General features: G+C 41.5%; 1 protein-coding gene across 2 annotated transcripts in view; it reads right to left on the reverse strand.

Annotated features, from left to right (window-relative positions):
- Positions 1-8,734: 8,734 nt before the first annotated feature.
- The window catches only part of LOC135113718 (uncharacterized), a 12,032-nt gene continuing 3,580 nt past the window's right edge, over positions 8,735-17,186 (reverse strand). The window contains exons 1-2 of one of the 2 annotated variants that reach the window (XM_064029240.1): positions 10,278-10,367; positions 8,735-9,810 (exon numbers count right to left, since the gene is read on the reverse strand). In XM_064029240.1, coding sequence (XP_063885310.1) covers positions 9,115-9,810; positions 10,278-10,328 — 747 coding nt within the window. In that variant the 5' untranslated portion in view covers positions 10,329-10,367 and the 3' untranslated portion in view covers positions 8,735-9,114. Of the gene's footprint in view, positions 9,811-10,277; positions 10,368-17,186 lie in introns of those variants that run through there. The other variant, XM_064029242.1, reaches the window with a different exon arrangement.

Here is a 17,186-nt window from a genome sequence, read left to right on the forward strand (position 1 = left end):
AAGGAAAGGCGAACAGGGAGATAAGCAAGATACGGATGGTAAATTCTGATCTTTTTTTCTTTTTTTTTGGGGGGGGCGGGTTGGGGGGGTCATACAGCGCCGCATCTGATTAATACATAAGCTTACTTTTATAGGAATAGCTCATTAACAGAATGCAGGTTGTATTAGGAAAATTTCAAATCACAGAAATGGAGAGATAGAGTGTATATGGAAAGGAGGACGCTGGAGATGCAGAAGGACGAGGAGGAGGAGGAGGAGGAGAGGAGAAGAAGAGGAGAAGAGAGAAGAAAAATAGGAAGAGAAGAAAAAGAAGAGAAGAAGAAGAAGAAGAAGAAGAAAAGAAAATAAGAAAAGAAGAGAAGAAGAAGAGAAGAAGAAAAAGAAGAAAAAGAAGAAGAAAAGCAGAAGAAGAAGAAGAAGAAGAAGAAGAAGAAAAAATGAAGAAGAAAAAGAGAAGATGAAAAGGAGAAAAAGAAGAAGAGTAAGAAAAAAAGAAGAGTAAGAGAAAAGAAGAAAAGAAAAGAAGAAGAAAAGAAGAAGAAGAAGAAGAAGAAGAAGAAGAAATGTATCAATCATTATTATCATTATATATGCATTTCATTGTTCATTGTTCCGCGTGCTCACTGTGCCTCCACGTGATAAGTCTGTCTTATTTTTAACCTTTTCTCCTTCCTCTTTCCTTCTCAAGGGTATAACACACCTTGCCGCACCTTCCGCACATTCCTCACCAGTCCTTGGGGAAAATGATAATGATGACTGATACAGAGAAAGAGAAGAAGAAGAAGAAGAAGAAGAAGAGGCAAAGAAGAAGAAGAAAAAGAAGAAGAAGAAGGAGAAGAGGAAGGAGAAGAAAAAGAAGAAGAAGAGGAAAAGAAGAAAAAATGGAGAAGAAAAGAAACCTAACTTGAAAATTTGATAACTAATAAATACGCAGAAAGCTGAAGACTTTTCTATATTCCAGCACCAAAAAAATCAAGAGAGTTTAAACCAAAGAGAAACAGCCGACACAAACTTACGAATCAACAAAGGGTGGCTGAAGGGCGCGGCACGAGGGGCAAGGGAGTGACGGAGTACGTGGCTTTACCTTCAACGGGTTGCCAGTTAAGTGACGTTGGCGACTACTTATCTTCACCTTCCTCTGTCACCTGCCAATTTCCCCTTCACCTTCCTCTGTTACCTGCCAGTTTCTCCTCCACCTTTCTCTGTCACCTGCTAGTTTTCTCCTCCATCTTCCTCTGTTACCTGCCAGTTTCCCCTTCACCTTCCTCTGTTACCTGCCAGTTTCTCCTCAACCTTTCTCTGTCACCTGCTAGTTTTCTCTTCCATCTTCCTCTGTTACCTGCCAGTTTCTCCTCCACCTTTCTCTGTCACCTGCTAGTTTTCCCCTCCACCTTCCTCTGTCGCCTGCCAGTTTTCCCTCCACCTTCCTCTGTCACCTGTCAGTTTCCCAAAGTCCACAGCTCTCCGTCCACCTCCCACTCGTTCCAGCATTGTGACCATGAACTTTGTCTTCCTCTTGCTGTCGCTCCCTCCACTCTTCCTAATAAACAGTTCCTTTTGATACCCTCCTCTCTCAGTATATGGCCAACGAAGGTCAGCCGCCTTTTTTTTTTATATCTTTCAGTAGGAATCTTTCTGTTCCTGCTCTTCTTAGTATCTCTTCATGGCTGTAAGGACAAAAAAAAGAAGACGGCAAGTTGGAGGGAGCAGCGTGAGGATCTTCCATGTAGGAGGCAAATCCATCCACGTGTTCATAATTATTCCCCACGAAGGCGCTGGTGATCGTGGCTGTTTGGACTGTATTCTCAAACATCTCTGCGCCGCGTCCTGATTACTTTCAAAAGCATGGTTTTTTCAAGAGTGTTTTTACGGATCTAGTGACAGATTAACAAGATTTCTCTACATTATTAACATAGGAGACACTCTTGAAAACTCGGCTGATCATCTCTATGGCCTTGGAAAATAGTTATGATGAGAGAGCAAAGCGTTTCAAAATACGGGCTTCTGTCTGGCGTGACCCTGATGGCAACAGCACCGAGCCCAATTGGTGAGAGTGAGACAGTTCTATTAGGTTCATTAATATCCGATTTAACGTCTCAGGTATCCTCGTTATCCTCCTCAGCTCTCATAACAAGGCTGGCTGGTGCTGATGAGGGATGCTTGGCTGCACTCTTCAAATAAAAATGTCTCTGGATCGGGTTATCGAGTAATGCTTTAACCTTCCACTCGCAGGGAACTATCACCCCTGCGAGTTTCTGAATAAGTGCTACAGTTTTCTTGACGGTGACTGCTGAGATTGTGTTGCTTCGGTAATAATGATGCTGACGTCGATGGTCCACGAAGAGGAGAGAGATTATCGAGGTTAACCAAACGAAATGATGATGGAAGAAAATAAGGAACTATTGCTACTACTACTACTACTACTACTGCTACTACTACTACTACTACTACTACTACTACTACTACTACTACTACTACTACTACTACTACTACTACTACTATATCGCGTAGTGTACATACGTTTATGTATACACCCAAGAAAACTTAAACCCGTGTCTCCTTATTGATTTCCGTACATGCATTACAGTATCATCTTGAAACTGAAATCATACAGAAAATGTCATGAACAATGCATACGGAGAAAGGGAGAATAACATCCAAATTTAAATGAAAAAGAAAATGACATCAGATGAAGGTAGGTCAATGTGGGAAGGTCAGTCGATGGCAAGTATCATGGCCGCGTCGTGCACTTGTCTAGGCCATGTGGGGAGAGCTTGTGCGGCCCTCAGCTTGCATCTCTTCCGTTTAGTCAACGCGCCCACCCCGTTAGGTCCCCGTCCCAGGCTGGCGGTCGTAGGAGCGGGACCCATGACTTGCCTGGAGGAGTTCCTGTGCGAGGTTACGAAGGTGCATCAGGCCTTCAACGCCGAGGTGGTGGTGGTGGTAACGGAGACGCCTACCACAGCCCTCACCTGCCTCGTCCTCACGTCCAATATGCGATACTTCTTCAACTTCTTCTTGTATCCCGATTACTTGGGGATGAAGGCGTTTGAGGGATGGGGCAGCGTGCGGCTCTTCGCCCTTCAAGACCTGCGCTATATTTTCACTTCACCTCCATGGGAAGTTGTCGATCGTGAATGTGATGCTGTTGTGCTCCTCAATGACAGACACTCCCAGGACCCGAGGAGAGCAGACAAACAAGTGATCGAGACGTGGGTGAAGGTGCGCTCAGTGCTTCCTGACACGCGCTTTGTTATGCAAGTGATGCAAAAGGACTCTGCTTGCAGGTTACGGCCCACACTAGGCCCCAGGGACTCCATTGTTTGCCTGGAAGAGCTCACTACCTATTTACTTTCGGCCAACACTGCCACTCCGGGGACTGCCTCAGTTTTGACTTCCCTCCTCTGCCTTCCCGACACGCAAATACTGAAGTTTGCGGTGCACGTACCCGACCCTCCCATGTGGCGACGCTTCACAGGCTTGAAACACTTCCGATTGTTGATTGGTGATGTAACGAGCGAGTCAGGGTCATTTTGGGACCTGGCATCGCGTTGTTACCTTGGGTGTCAAGCGATTCTTCTTGGTTACCGAAAGGGTCACCGAATCCACCTCCTTCCGGATACTGTTCCCGATGGAAGCTACCTCGTATACTTCGGGGATCTATCAAGTCGTCTGCACTTCTTGAATGAGAGCGTCACTGTGGAAACAAACACGGCCACTGAGGACCATCCGCAGAGTCACGTGACTTTGGTACCAGCTGGGCACCCTGAAGCCTTGGCGCGCTGCAGGGATGACGCGGTGAATGGCGTGTCCAGACATGGCCCACAGGATCCCACGTCCTTGGTGGTGTGTCCCCTTTCTGGAGTTCCTGTTGAGACCACCGTGGCTGACTACTATCGCACACTCACACAATTCAAAGACGTCGATCCCAAACCAAACATTTCCGTCAGTATGTGGAGCGTGGCAGACACTGAAGCAGCGGCACAACACTGTGTGGATCCGGCTCTCATTGTACTGGCCACGGCCACGGCGGGGCACAGCAAACCTTTGTACGACGCCTGGACCTCCCTCCTGCAGGACTTGGATATTCTTCAGGTTGATATCACCTCTGACTGTTACTTCTGGCGAGTGTTCCAGCAGCAGTTACAGCGGGGCTTGGTGGCTTGGGCATTACTGACACGTGATGCTCGCCTGGTGCCCGCGCCGCACTGTAACCATAAACTGCACCGTGGAGACGCTGTTTTGGTGTTCTTCCTCAGGAAGTCTCAGTGATAGTATAGCATGATATGTACGAGTACGAGTATGTATGTCACCTTTGTTAAACCCTTTATACCACTGAAGACCTTGCCTGCGTGGCGACTGCTGGAATACATGTGCCACTCAGGTCTACCACTAAAACTAATATGAACATTCAGGAAGGGGATGCAGTGTAAATTCATTCTGACAAGCCCACAAAAAGTTGGCCTCTAGCTGTTGCAGTAGTAAGTTATTCTGAAAAATTTAGTACAGTTAGGACAGTCAAATTAAAATCCATGCAAGACACTATGATGAGAAGAACAACTGGTAAGTTATATCCACTGAAGACAACCTCAAGCTGGATTGATAAAAAGCCTGAAGCGGCACTTGGTGGCCTAGGTATAATAACTACAAAAATCGCCATGAGCCTGTTCTTGTTCCATGCTTGGGTCTTGCTTTGGCGACCACGTGGTGACCATGTGGTGACTTGAGTGGCCGGCTGGGTCGCCTGGTGGGCAACACTCGCCCCTTTGTGGTAACAAAATGTAATAAAGATCTGGATTTAAAGGATAATTGTGTTTATGGTGATAATCGGCGGGCAGCCACAGTGGCGGCTTATTCAGGCTATCCTAACAGTGATATAAATACTTGCCAGACCATTTGTCTCTTTGGTATTTTCAAGTTTTAATACTTATTGTTAACTTGATCTTGAGTTTATTTCTCAGCCTTGATTAATCTTATCCCTAACAATGTTACGTCAAGTGGGTGGAGCCTCAAGGATTCAAAAGCCTTCCCCTGGTGGGTAGTTGACAGGTGTCGCTACTGAGTAATTAATAGCCCAGGAGTGGCAACAAGTTTACAGCTGGTGAGTGTACATCACCGGTAAGTCCAACAAAGTGGCCCTTCCGAGTGTTCACTAGCCTCGTGTGGTAAATCAGCTGATGTGAATACTTTGTGTGAGTTAACTGGTGAAGACTGAAGGGCTGCTGCGTCTCTCTCCTCATGGAGTGATGTACCTTCTCGCGTAGAGTGGAGAAGCCACAGAGGAGAGTTGCACCCGGAATTTTGAACAAAACAGAGGAGGCTTCATTAAAGGGAAAAATTACATTTTTCTTGACTTCCAGGATATCAAACATTGCTAATTACACGTAGTGTAAAGAAAATGGGTATCAGTGACCTGCTCAGTCCAGCGGGCGAATCCCACTAGACATCGCCGCTCAACCTCGGCTCCACTCGACCCATCAGAGCGAAGCATCCTAATAGTTCCCGACGCGGGGAGTACACTGGCAGAGTGGCAGAGTGGCAGAGTGGCATGTCGCTGAGCTCCCTGTTGTTTTTGTGCTTCCATAGTAACAAGATGATTATTATATTTACTTGGCCGACGAACCAATTCTGCCACCGGTAAGCTCGTCTTTTACGGTTAAATTAAATTGAGAACCAAAATTAAATTTTTGTAGGTAAGTTTACAACTTTCTTTTTTTTTTTTTTGACACACAAGACCAATCGACTGCCATGTCTTCAATGTCTGTGTTTAAACAAAAAAAAAACTGCATTTCTATTACGAAACGATGAGAAACTAATCTATAATAAACAATGCAAATATAAAGAAAACATAGTAAAAAGAAATCATAAAAAATATGCAAATAAAATTACATATGAAGTAGATATGATAAAATAAATTACACTGTATTATATTACTATTAATTCATTTAGTTGTGATCTTAACATCTCACATTTTTAAAATAATTCAATAAGATTAAAGAAGATATTACTGTAAATTACAGCAAGCGTAGAACATAATAATAAATAAAAATATATAGTAATCATTGCCAACAATATGTAACGAGTGAAAGACTAATAATAATTAATTACAAAATATTGACATGATGAACTAATGTACGTATATCCATGAATATTCACCGATAGGACATGAAAGTTGAGTCGTTGGTGATGAGGAAAGTAGCTGAACTGTCGATAATCCTCTGACGCGAGTATTTTTAACTCAATTTTCTTCTCACGCGGCCTAAAAATGCAGGAAAAAGGTCTCATCTTACACGACCACGATCCACTTTAACGCGACTTTTTACATTCAAAGCACCTGCCCGCCCGCCGCCACCTCTCAGCGGCTCGCTCTTAACAGTGGAGTAATTACTAACAATCATTCGCCCAAATTGGAAGACTCTTTTCGCTGAACCGGGCGTAATATCATTCCAAATAACTTGTGTTAAGTACTAGAGCAGCGTGTGTAACGACGAGTCAATGGGAAGCTGGAGAGAAGACAGTGATAGGGAGGCAAACAAGTTAACCATCCACATTGTGTTTTTGGTGCCAAACTTTACCAGTCGTGGGCTCAAAAAGGGGTCTTTGTTTGGGCGTGCAGAAGGAAGTGAGCCAGTTAATAAGCAGTTTCAAGAGTCATTCTAACGCTGTATTTTTCCAGTGACTCTTTTCCAAGGGTGATTATGATTCTAGTAGTAACTTAGTTATTTCTTAACAAGCTCTAGTGAAAATTATTGAGAGTTTTCAAAGGTGTCCTTGTTTCTAAGGATAATTTACGAAATTCTGCATCATTAGTAGAAAACACGCTTTTTGTGTCCTTGAAAAAAATAGTCCTCTTCGGAAAACTAAGCATTTCACAGTGCGAGACAAGGATTACGAGTATGATAGACTGTACTGTCATGGGCAGAACAAAAATAACTATCTGTACTTTCTTCCAGTGTGTTTGATGTTTCCCTCTGAAGCATCCTGATCCTGTGACGGTCTCCTAACCACTGACAGGTTCCCAGCAGCTCAGAGGACCAACCTAAGACTGAGGGAAGACATCAAAACAGCTGAAAGATGTGTGATGTCCTCACCTCCCTTACCACACGAGGATCGCCGTCATCAGTGTGTTTGGTCTGCCCTTTATCGGTAGGAAAAGTAGCGCTGCCTCGTAACCATTGTCGGCACCACATGACCTCAGTGCCACGGTGTCATAACACATTCAGTATTTGGGCGTGGCCATTACTGAGTGTCTACTGTCAGGTGCTTGTCTCTGGATATCCAGTGTACACTATCATGTCGATGACTGGTGAGTGTCGCCGAGTAGACCATCCCATTTGCACTTACCTTAGCTGCTCAGAGACACGTGCAGGATTTGCTGACAGCACTGGGAGCTTGTACTGCCGCGCGCTGAAATAGTAAGAATGATTGTAAAAGGGCATATATATATATATATATATATATATATATATATATATATATATATATATATATATATATATATATATATATATATATATATATATATATATATATATATATAAAGGATTATAAGAGTTTAGGATAATCACTGCATTTTCTGGCATTAATTTTTAGCGTGAATAAAAATTGCTCGCTTTATAATTGTTTTAATTTATTTTAATACCAAACAGAAGAAACAGTATTTGCATTGACACATTGATAAGAGTTGGAGATTATCAAATTTAAATACCAACCGCCTCAGGTTGGTCGAAGTTACTTTTGTCCTCTTTACCCCCAAAATCACACACTCCTGGAGTCCCCCCCACCCCGCCCCCCTGCCGCTGCCGACCCTCCCTGTGACTCACCTGCCTGTTCACTTTCGTGTTTCAATAACACAAAGTGCAGCTGCAGCCTGCACGCTCAAGACAACCTCTGCGGCTAAAAAAGAACAAAAAAAAAAAAAAAACAGTAACAAAGGAAATATGTTTACTTGGCCGACGAGCCGTTTCCGGCACCGGTAAACTCGTCTTTTATGGTTAAATGAAATTGAAGACCACAATTAAAGTTCTTAATCAATTTCTGTAGGCAAGTTTCCAGCCTTTTTTTTTTTGTCACACAAGACCATTCGACCCGTCATGCCTTCAATGTCTATGTTTAAACGAAGAATTACACTTCTTTTACGAAATTATAGTAAATTAATTTATAATGAACAATGCAAATATAAGAAAATATATATATAAAAAAATAATGTTGTAGTAGGAAATATATATAAACTTCTTCCTCTACTAGGAGGTCAGGATGCAGATAAACTCGCTGTAAAAACAGCTGCAGGTACAGTAATATAAATAAACTGTACAAAAGTAAATAATGAAGCCGCCAGGAGCCGTGCGTCCCTGCCCGAGGCTGGCAGGACAGCGACTACGCATGCTGGGATGACTGGTGACTGCTGGGCCTGCCGGCTCATGTCACGCTGGGACTCGTGAGGTGAAGGGAGGTCACGTGGCTAGTAAGGTAAAGGGTTTGTAAGGTCCTGGGAGCTCACGCGGCCGTGGAGCGGGCCAGAGCACCGCGGAGACAAAGGGGTGAGGGTTGACCTCACTCCCACGTGATAGGCGGTCGGCCAGAGGCTGGGTCAGGTCGGGGACAAAGGAGAGGTTGGCCGGGGCGTCAAGTTCCAAAGGGAAAGGCGTGCCATGGAATGTGGGCGGCAAGGGTGTGGGCGTGTGTCCCCACACCAGCACAGTGTAAATATGCAAATTAAATCGTATATTAAGTATTGTATTGTATTACTGTTTATTAATTCATTTATAATTTTAATATCTCGTATTTTTAAGAAATTCAATAAGATAAAGAAGATATTACTGTAAGTTTAACTACTTTTATCTCGCAAGTTAAGTAGTACATATGATAAAGTACAAAGCAGTGAAGATATACAGGGTGTAACACGAGCTTCTGCGGGGATTGCTGGAGGTGGAAGTACAGCTTAATCTAAGTTGAAAATATTTAATATTATTAAGTATATTTAATATACTTGATTCAATATATTAAAATATTAAATATTAATATCTGCAGAAACTCCTGTAACACCCTATATAGACAGACTGATCACGAGAGGTAAATCTTGATTGATATACATGTTTCATGTATATTCACCAATCATGAGGCTTCAGGAGTCACGGGATCGTCGATAAGCTGCACAATACTTAACAAATCAACATTGCAGAAATAAGTCCTGGCCGCCAGGGTGTCACGCTCCTCAGCAGTCGCCCACACCACCTTCAACAGGTCCACGTCAAATGTAAAGCTGCTGTTTGCCGGGGCACGAAGAATACTGGTAGCGTTCAGCTCCGTCAGGTTATTGTGAACCAGTGGCATGCCAATACTACCGTCAGACGCAGGGAGAAAGTCATCTGGGAGGCGTTCAATAATGTTGTGGTGGAGACCGACGTACCGTAGGTGGACCTGGAACGGCAGACTGGGGCCCTCGGTGAGCTGGTTGTAAGAAAAGTCCAAGCTGGTGACGAGGGTCTGGTGGCTGAGGTCAGGCACTTGGGTTATGTTGCCGTACATGATGTCAAGGTACGTGAGCTGGGTGAGGCGCCGCAAGGCATCGTATTCCACAAAGGACACGTAGTTTAGCTTCAGGATCTGTGCGTTCAGGAGGTTCTCGTGGTCCAGGTCGTGGCGTGTGACAACTGGGATGTTGCCGCCGAACTCGATGATGCGAACATCCTCGTGGATATCCCAGCACTGCGTGGGCACCGCCATGGGCTGCCCGGGCTTACAGGTCCAGGAGCGGTTGTCATTCCGCCACGAGCATGGACACTCCTGTCCCAACACCAACGCCAACACCTGAAACAACCAGTGCGATATGAGAATGCTAAAGTCAGTACAGAGGACAGTGACTTTATATAGAGAGGGCCTCGTCACCGTCTATACCAACTTCTCCCAGTTTCCCTTACGATCTCATATGTTGAAATCAAGAGACGTCAGCACAGTGCATTTATCTGAAAACGTATCGCATTGTCAGTACTTCTCTTTTAGAAATGCCCTGCAGGTGCTTGACTGATGTTGATGATCCGGTCTTAGTATCAAGTACTCTGTGTTGTCATATGTTAATCTGTGTCATCAAAATTAGCCATCCCAAATTAAAAACAAACTGGGTACAAAGTGAAAGAAAAGGTAGTTTTCTAATCTACTAAATTTTGCCTTTTTTTTTTTTTACCAAACTTTTCATCTTACTCCATTCTTTATTCTTTCCTTCTGCTTGCCGAGAAGAACACACACGGAATCAAACTTAGAACCAAAGACTGACTCACGGGCAGGAAACCCAACACAGCAAGACGATAAAAGCGACTTGCAGTGCGCATGACTGGCGAGGAACTAAGGACAAGTGACGCCTTACGTGCAGGTAACCCATAGAACAGGACCTTATCTCGGCAAACACGTAGTGGTTAGGGCAAGACATTCACCTTCTGTACCTTTTCCCATCGCCACCTGTTCCTTCTCCCGCGGCATGAGAGAGAGAGAGAGAGAGAGAGAGAGAGAGAGAGAGAGAGAGAGAGAGAGAGAGAGAGAGAGAGACACTCACTCGTCTTTCCAGGAAGGTGTTCCGCGTTAATGAATCTTATTTGATGCTGTGTCAAAAAGAAAGCAAGAAAAAAGTTCTGGGTGCGTTTTTACAGGCGGACCTCATAACTACATGGTCGTAAAACAATTGACTAAGTTTTATAGTACGTTCACTTCGTCTTATTAAGTTACGAACCTTGAAACTACCTGGTGTTGCATGCGGTTGTGAGTTGAAGTGGTATTGTTTCTTCCCCTCAGCTTACTTCCCAAATATTGTACTTCAAAGCGTGCCCGATTCTGGACGTGGATTTCACCATGCATATACGATGAAGAGGAATGAGAGACACGGAAATATAGTTGTCATAGTTTTTTTTTTTTTTTTTTTAATCGAAGCGGTACTATTCCTTGTCATCGAGCATGTCCTAGAAATACCACGGTACATTGCGTTCCTTATTATACTTCGTCTTCTTTATAAATATGTGATGAGGGAGGAGGGAATGGTGAATGCACAGTAGTTATTGCCAGGGACCAGAGTAGCATGTTGATATCAGAGTGTACTAAGGTAGTCACGGTCAATAGTGTAGTCACCTGCCACACTCATTCCACTGTACGTTAGATTTTCTTTATTTGAAGTCCTCTGATCTGCTGAGAACCTATAAATTCCTGGGCTTTGCAATATTGCCAAGATATCAAAGGGCTTCAGACTGATTGGAATACCAGATGCAATGGAAGTGAGTGGAGAAATCAGAAGACTTAAGGTGGAGGAACAACTCAAAACTCAGAAGTAATGATAAGAGCAAAAAACAGTTACACGACTTCTTTGGCCACTCTGCTACAGAAGGGAACTGCGGAACAATTACTGCAGCTACGTATTATATGAATATCTGATTGGCATCTGAGCAACGTAAATTAGTCGCGCCTGAGCAACGTGTTATCTACTCAGCCAGGTAATTACCATAACAACGTGGTGTACAAATAACTATCAGAGTAATCTGTTACAATTATCTAGGTCAGGTCTTCCCCCCCAACTCCACCCCAACCACCCTTGCCTCCTTCACCTCCTCACCCACGCGTCACAACATATGGATTCCTTCTCTTCATCTTCATCCCTGGCCTTGTTCCTTGCGTGTTTTAGTCTCTCAGTTCTCCAACCACTTATTTCTTCGCTTAAACTACTCTGACGGTTCTTTAACAGCTCGTCATTCCCAAACTACCAGACTCCTTCCATTTTCTTACCAACTTAAATCCTTCGTTTCATCTTTTCCCAGCGGTTCGTCATCTGCATGTCACCCCTTAACTACCTAACCACCTCTTTCAGTCCCTCGCCCACAAATAGCTCGCTCAACCATCTTGCAGTCGTAGCTATCCAACAACTCCCTCCATTTCTTCCATCAATTGATTCCCTCACTCTCCACTTACTGCCTCATTACATACTTGAATGATTGTGTCACGTGATGGCTGGAGGTCAAAGGATTGCTGTTAAATTAGAATGAATGTAAGTGTGTGGGTTTCGAGGTACAATTCAGACTGGTTGATTGGTCCTAAAGCTGTTATTGCTACCTTATATTAAGAGCATCATCTGAAACTAGGACATAAAAGGTTTCGTATTGGAATAAAACATAACGACGTAACAGATTAGAGAGAAATGTGGAATGGAGAGTGGCGGAGTGGAATGGAGAGTGGCGGAGTGGAATAAACTAATGTAGAATGAAATGGAAAACACCAAATACAAGCTAGAAGACGATACGAGCCATTACGAATTTAATTGAATCATGTGCGTTTCAAAGACGTGATAGAAAATTAATTTTGCTTCCCCCCCACCCCCCGTCGACACTTTCCGAAGATCACGACTACAGCAAACACTCGAACAGTTTCCCCGCTACGTTGCCTTAAATTCTGTTATGGGAGGCTTGTCTCTGTAGCGGCTCTCCTTGGTGTGACTTTTGGCCCTATAATACTTTACTGTCTACTGTGTATTTCATTCTTTTGTATTCGATCTTTCGTTCTTTTCCTCATCTTTCTCCAGCTTTTCTTCAACAAACTGAAATCTCCGTTAGTGTTTTTTTTTTTCTTTTTATGTAGGAAGGACACTGTGTGTATTGGAGATGCCTAACTCATTATGTTTTTGTCCTGAGCTCGTGAATATTTCTGTCTGTCTATATATCAGGCCGTCAATCCTACACGGGCTGGCCTAGACAAAGCGCACACACACACACACACACACTCTCTCTCTCTCTCTCTCTCTCTCTCTCTCTCTCTCTCTCTCTTAACCCTGTCTACCCCTGGAGGAAAGGAATAGCCTGGTGGGCCACCTTACTGCATACTTCCGCAGCAAGGCCACACAGCATACACTGTTCTACTGCTTTCCCTTCTCATTGAAACCATTCCCTATCCGTGAACATTTCTACTAACTTGAAAGTCCCTCACCATCAACTTAAGCAGATTGAAAGAGTCTCCCATTGTATGTCTTACATGTTTACATCTTGCCATAGTATTGACAAAAAACGGAATTTCAGTGGTAACTATTTCAAGTCAGGGAAGTGGCAATGTTTTGTAATAATGGACCATATGATTAACTAGTATGTTTTCAGTGAGAGAGAGATAATTACTTTATGTACGAAAAAAAATTAAGGAAAGAGCAATATATAAATTATTGACAGAAAACTGGTGTCTAATCCATTCAAAACTTACCAGAAAAAGAAATAGAAAACTAATATTGTAAGTACTAAACATAAAGGTTTAAGTGCGAAAAATTTATCCCATTATAAAGAAACAATTCTGCTGGAGGATAAACCCCTCTATAGAAATTAGGAGCAGAGTGGGTTGAGCCAGATATCTCACGAGTCCACGACTATGTCTTAGACCTTGCATGACAGGGGGACAATACTCAGATACTCTCCACTCAGCCCGAGAGACACGATTATTCCACCAGCAGTTAGGAGGAGAGTGCATTAAGCCTTTCACTGCCATTGTCGTGACTCGTTAACCTTCGTAGCATTGTAAAAATAGACACAGGAGAGAAAAAAGAGAGAATAATGAGTTAATTTTATTTTTTCTTATGTTACAGAGATATTAACAAGAACTTAGCACAAAAATAGTGTCTGATAAGTTACAAGTATTGATGAAGAACAGTGAAAGGGTTAGTTAAGCCAGATAACACACAACGCTGGCTTAGAGATTACATTAAGGGAGGCAACACCCGAACATTACTTCCGCCAGCACTGAGAACACACACACACACACACACACACACACTTCAATATATACCATCTTGTGTCACTAACCCCTACCTTATCATACATCGCAGATAATTATACTCTTTTTCCTTGTCTTGCTTTACTCATCATGGTCAAAGCGTGTTTTTTAAGGGCGTTTGCCTCGCTTGTGCAGGGACAGGCTGGCTTCGCAGACCTGTATAGTGTATACTACCCGTCATAAGGGGGACCGTGGCGTATCTTATCTCTGTGCTTAGTCATGGTAGTAAAGGGTATGTATTACGGCTGTCCAGGTAATACACACATGCACACATTCACACACACAAGCAAACCAATAAATAAGTAAGAAATGCACATAAATATAAACCAGATGTATAACAAAATGCCACAAATGTTGATTTTATAAAAACAAATTGATATTATAGACGAGATTGCTTATTGATGAATTGAGGGTGATAAATCTTATGTATTACTCTGTACCGGTAAGAACTTGGCCGGCTGCTGAATGGATATGAATAAATAGATCAATGAATAATGGAAGAAAGTTACCTAAATCTGTAAACGTTTTAGAGTCTACTGAGTTATTCTGAATTTTTATCAACATTCCATAATTTTTCTTGCTGCTTCAATACATAATCCACGATGCTCTGTTCATTTCTTTTACCCACGCTTTCGTTAATCTTACGAATAATAATGCAATATGTTGTATTTTCTTCATCTATATAATTTTTACAGGCTTTACAAAAAAAAAAAAAAAATAAAACAAAATAAAATAAATAAATAAATAAATGAAATAAATAAATAAATAAATAAATGTAATAATGCAAAATTTTATCTGCTTATTCAAACTTCCTCAAAATTCACTGACTTCCACTTAAAGCAAAATATTTTCTCTTTAAACTTCCAAATCACATATTCCCACTTGATGCAAAATAGTCTCTTTTTTTTTTTTTACCGGAACTTCTCCAGACTAAAAAAAGATAAATTGATAATAAAAAGTATATATAAATGAAAAAAAAAAAAAATAATGATCGTCTTTTTATCTAAACTTCCTAACTTTACAAACTTCTACTTAATGCGAAAGATTTTTCTTTTTTTACTTAAACTTTCTCAAACATTTAAAAAATCCACCGTAACATTGCAGAATATTCTCCTTATCTAGACTAACACAAATCCCACGAACCTCCGTACGATAAGAAAAATTCTCTCTCTCTCTCTCTCTCTCTCTCTCTCTCTCTCTCTCTCTCTCTCTCTCTCTCTCTCTCCACAAGCTCTATAGAAAAGACGGATTTTTTCTTTTCACCCAAACTTTGTGAAATTCTATTAAATTGCCCTTAATACAAAATTACATGTTTTTTTTTTTATCTATTTTTAGTTATTTTTTTCTTTAATATCAAACTGGACCTGCACGAGACTAGTACACTTAACCACAAAACAAACTTGCTCATCTAATCAATACTTTTTTTTTTTTTCATTTCTTTACTTCTTTATCGCTATATGTACACACACACACACACACACACTGACATCCAACCCCACTTACTACGCAAATCCCTAACCTATCTAAACTCTCACACACACACACACTCTCTCTCTCTCTCTCTCTCTCTCTCTCTCTCTCTCTCTCTCTGTAAACTGTACCTAATTTGATCGACACAGAGAATATTGTGTGCCGCGTCCCCTTAGTGATTGAATCAATATTGCAGGCTACTGGAGAGAGACAGAGGGCGACTTCACTCTCCTCAGACGTGTTGTAGTGAGGTGAATAATGAATTAATGGTGAAATACACTCACGGGAATCATCTTCAGTTCCTCGATGGCATGTTGAGTGAACCATGAATGAGAGAGAGAGAGAGAGAGAGAGAGAGAGAGAGAGAGAGAGAGAGAGAGAGAGAGAGAGAGAGAGAGAGAGAGAGAGAGAGAGAGAGAATAATAGTAGTTGTAGTAGTATTATTAGTAAAGAAAAAAAAACATGCGAGAAAGGTAGAAAAGGTAGGGTAGTTAAGAAACAGCTTAATAAAAAAAATAAAAAAACGTAAAATAGCGAGGATAAACTTAGAATACTAAAAGAAAGTTGTGAAAATAAAAGGAAAAATGAGAAGCAAAAACAGGAATAGTAATAATGGAATAACAAGAGAAGAAAAGGATAAAAAAAAGTTAGAAAAAGTAGTAAAGAGGACTGATAAAAGAAAACGGAAAAAAAAGAGAGACAAAAGAAGAAAAAAATAATAAAGAAAATGCTTAAGTGAGGAAGTACACTGTAGAGAGTTAACAGAAAAAAAAAGAGAACTGAAGGAAGGAAGAATATGGAACTGAGGTAGTGTAGAATAAAAGAAACGAAGAAAAATAGAAGGAAAAAATAGAGAAAACATGAATATGACGCAGTGTATAATAGGAGAGAGACAAAAAACACAATAACGAATAAAGAAAAACACTAAGTAATGATAAAGTCTAGAGAGAGAGAGAGAGAGAGAGAGAGAGAGGGAGAGAGAGAGATAAAAAAGGAATGAGTGATGAAGAAAGAGCATGAGAAAGTATATATTTGATAGGAGAGGGGAATAAAAAAGAGAATAACGAGTAAGAACCGTGAGCCTGATGATAAGGAAGAAAAAAAAAAAGAAAATAACCATAAATAAGAAGCGTGAACCTTGTATCGTGCAAAGCTGGAGGGTAAAATAAAAAAAAAAAGGACAATAAAGAAAAAAAAATATGAACACAGGAGAGAAAGAGAGAGAGAGAAAAAAAGTTATGAATGGAAAGAGTGAGTCTAGAACGATACTGGGAGAAAAAAAAAAGAAGTGATAAAGAAAAATGTAAAGAAAGTGTAAAAAAAAAACAGATAATAAATAAGTAAGAGAGAGAGAGAGAGAGAGAGAGAGAGAGAGAGAGAGAGAGAGAGAGAGAGAGAGAGAGAGAGAGAGAATAAGAAGCGTGTCTAACGGGTGAGTACAGGTAGCAGTGGATCAGATAGGTGTGTGTGTACAGGTGTGTTCGCGTCATTGGTCGATACTTGCACAGGTGACCAGAGTGTGGTGGTGGTGGTAGTGGTGGTGGTGGTGGTGGAGGTGGCGGCCTATCTGTCCCATCAGTGTCTCGTGCAAAGAGTGACAGAATTAGAGCTTTTTTTTTTTTTGTATCTTTATTCTTTTTGTTTCGTTCTGTATTGTTACGTTATATTCTTTTGTATTATTTCTGCTATTTCTATCAATATTCTCTCTTCGGTTTGATTAAGTTGTATTCTGCTACTTTTCATCTATGTCCTGTTTCCCATTTCTTTCCATTCAGTGTCATTAAATATACACGTTCCTACCTTATTTTTTTCCGTCCTCATCTGTTGTAATCTGTTCTGTATTCTGGGTAAGGAATATAGCGAGGATGACGTAGGCAGACAAAATCCTTCAGGTCAGACTTAAAAAGAAATAGGAATAAACTGGTTCACAAGTA

The sequence above is a fragment of the Scylla paramamosain genome, chromosome 26, assembly GCF_035594125.1.
Source record: "Scylla paramamosain isolate STU-SP2022 chromosome 26, ASM3559412v1, whole genome shotgun sequence".
Taxonomy (NCBI): Eukaryota; Metazoa; Arthropoda; class Malacostraca; order Decapoda; family Portunidae; genus Scylla; species Scylla paramamosain.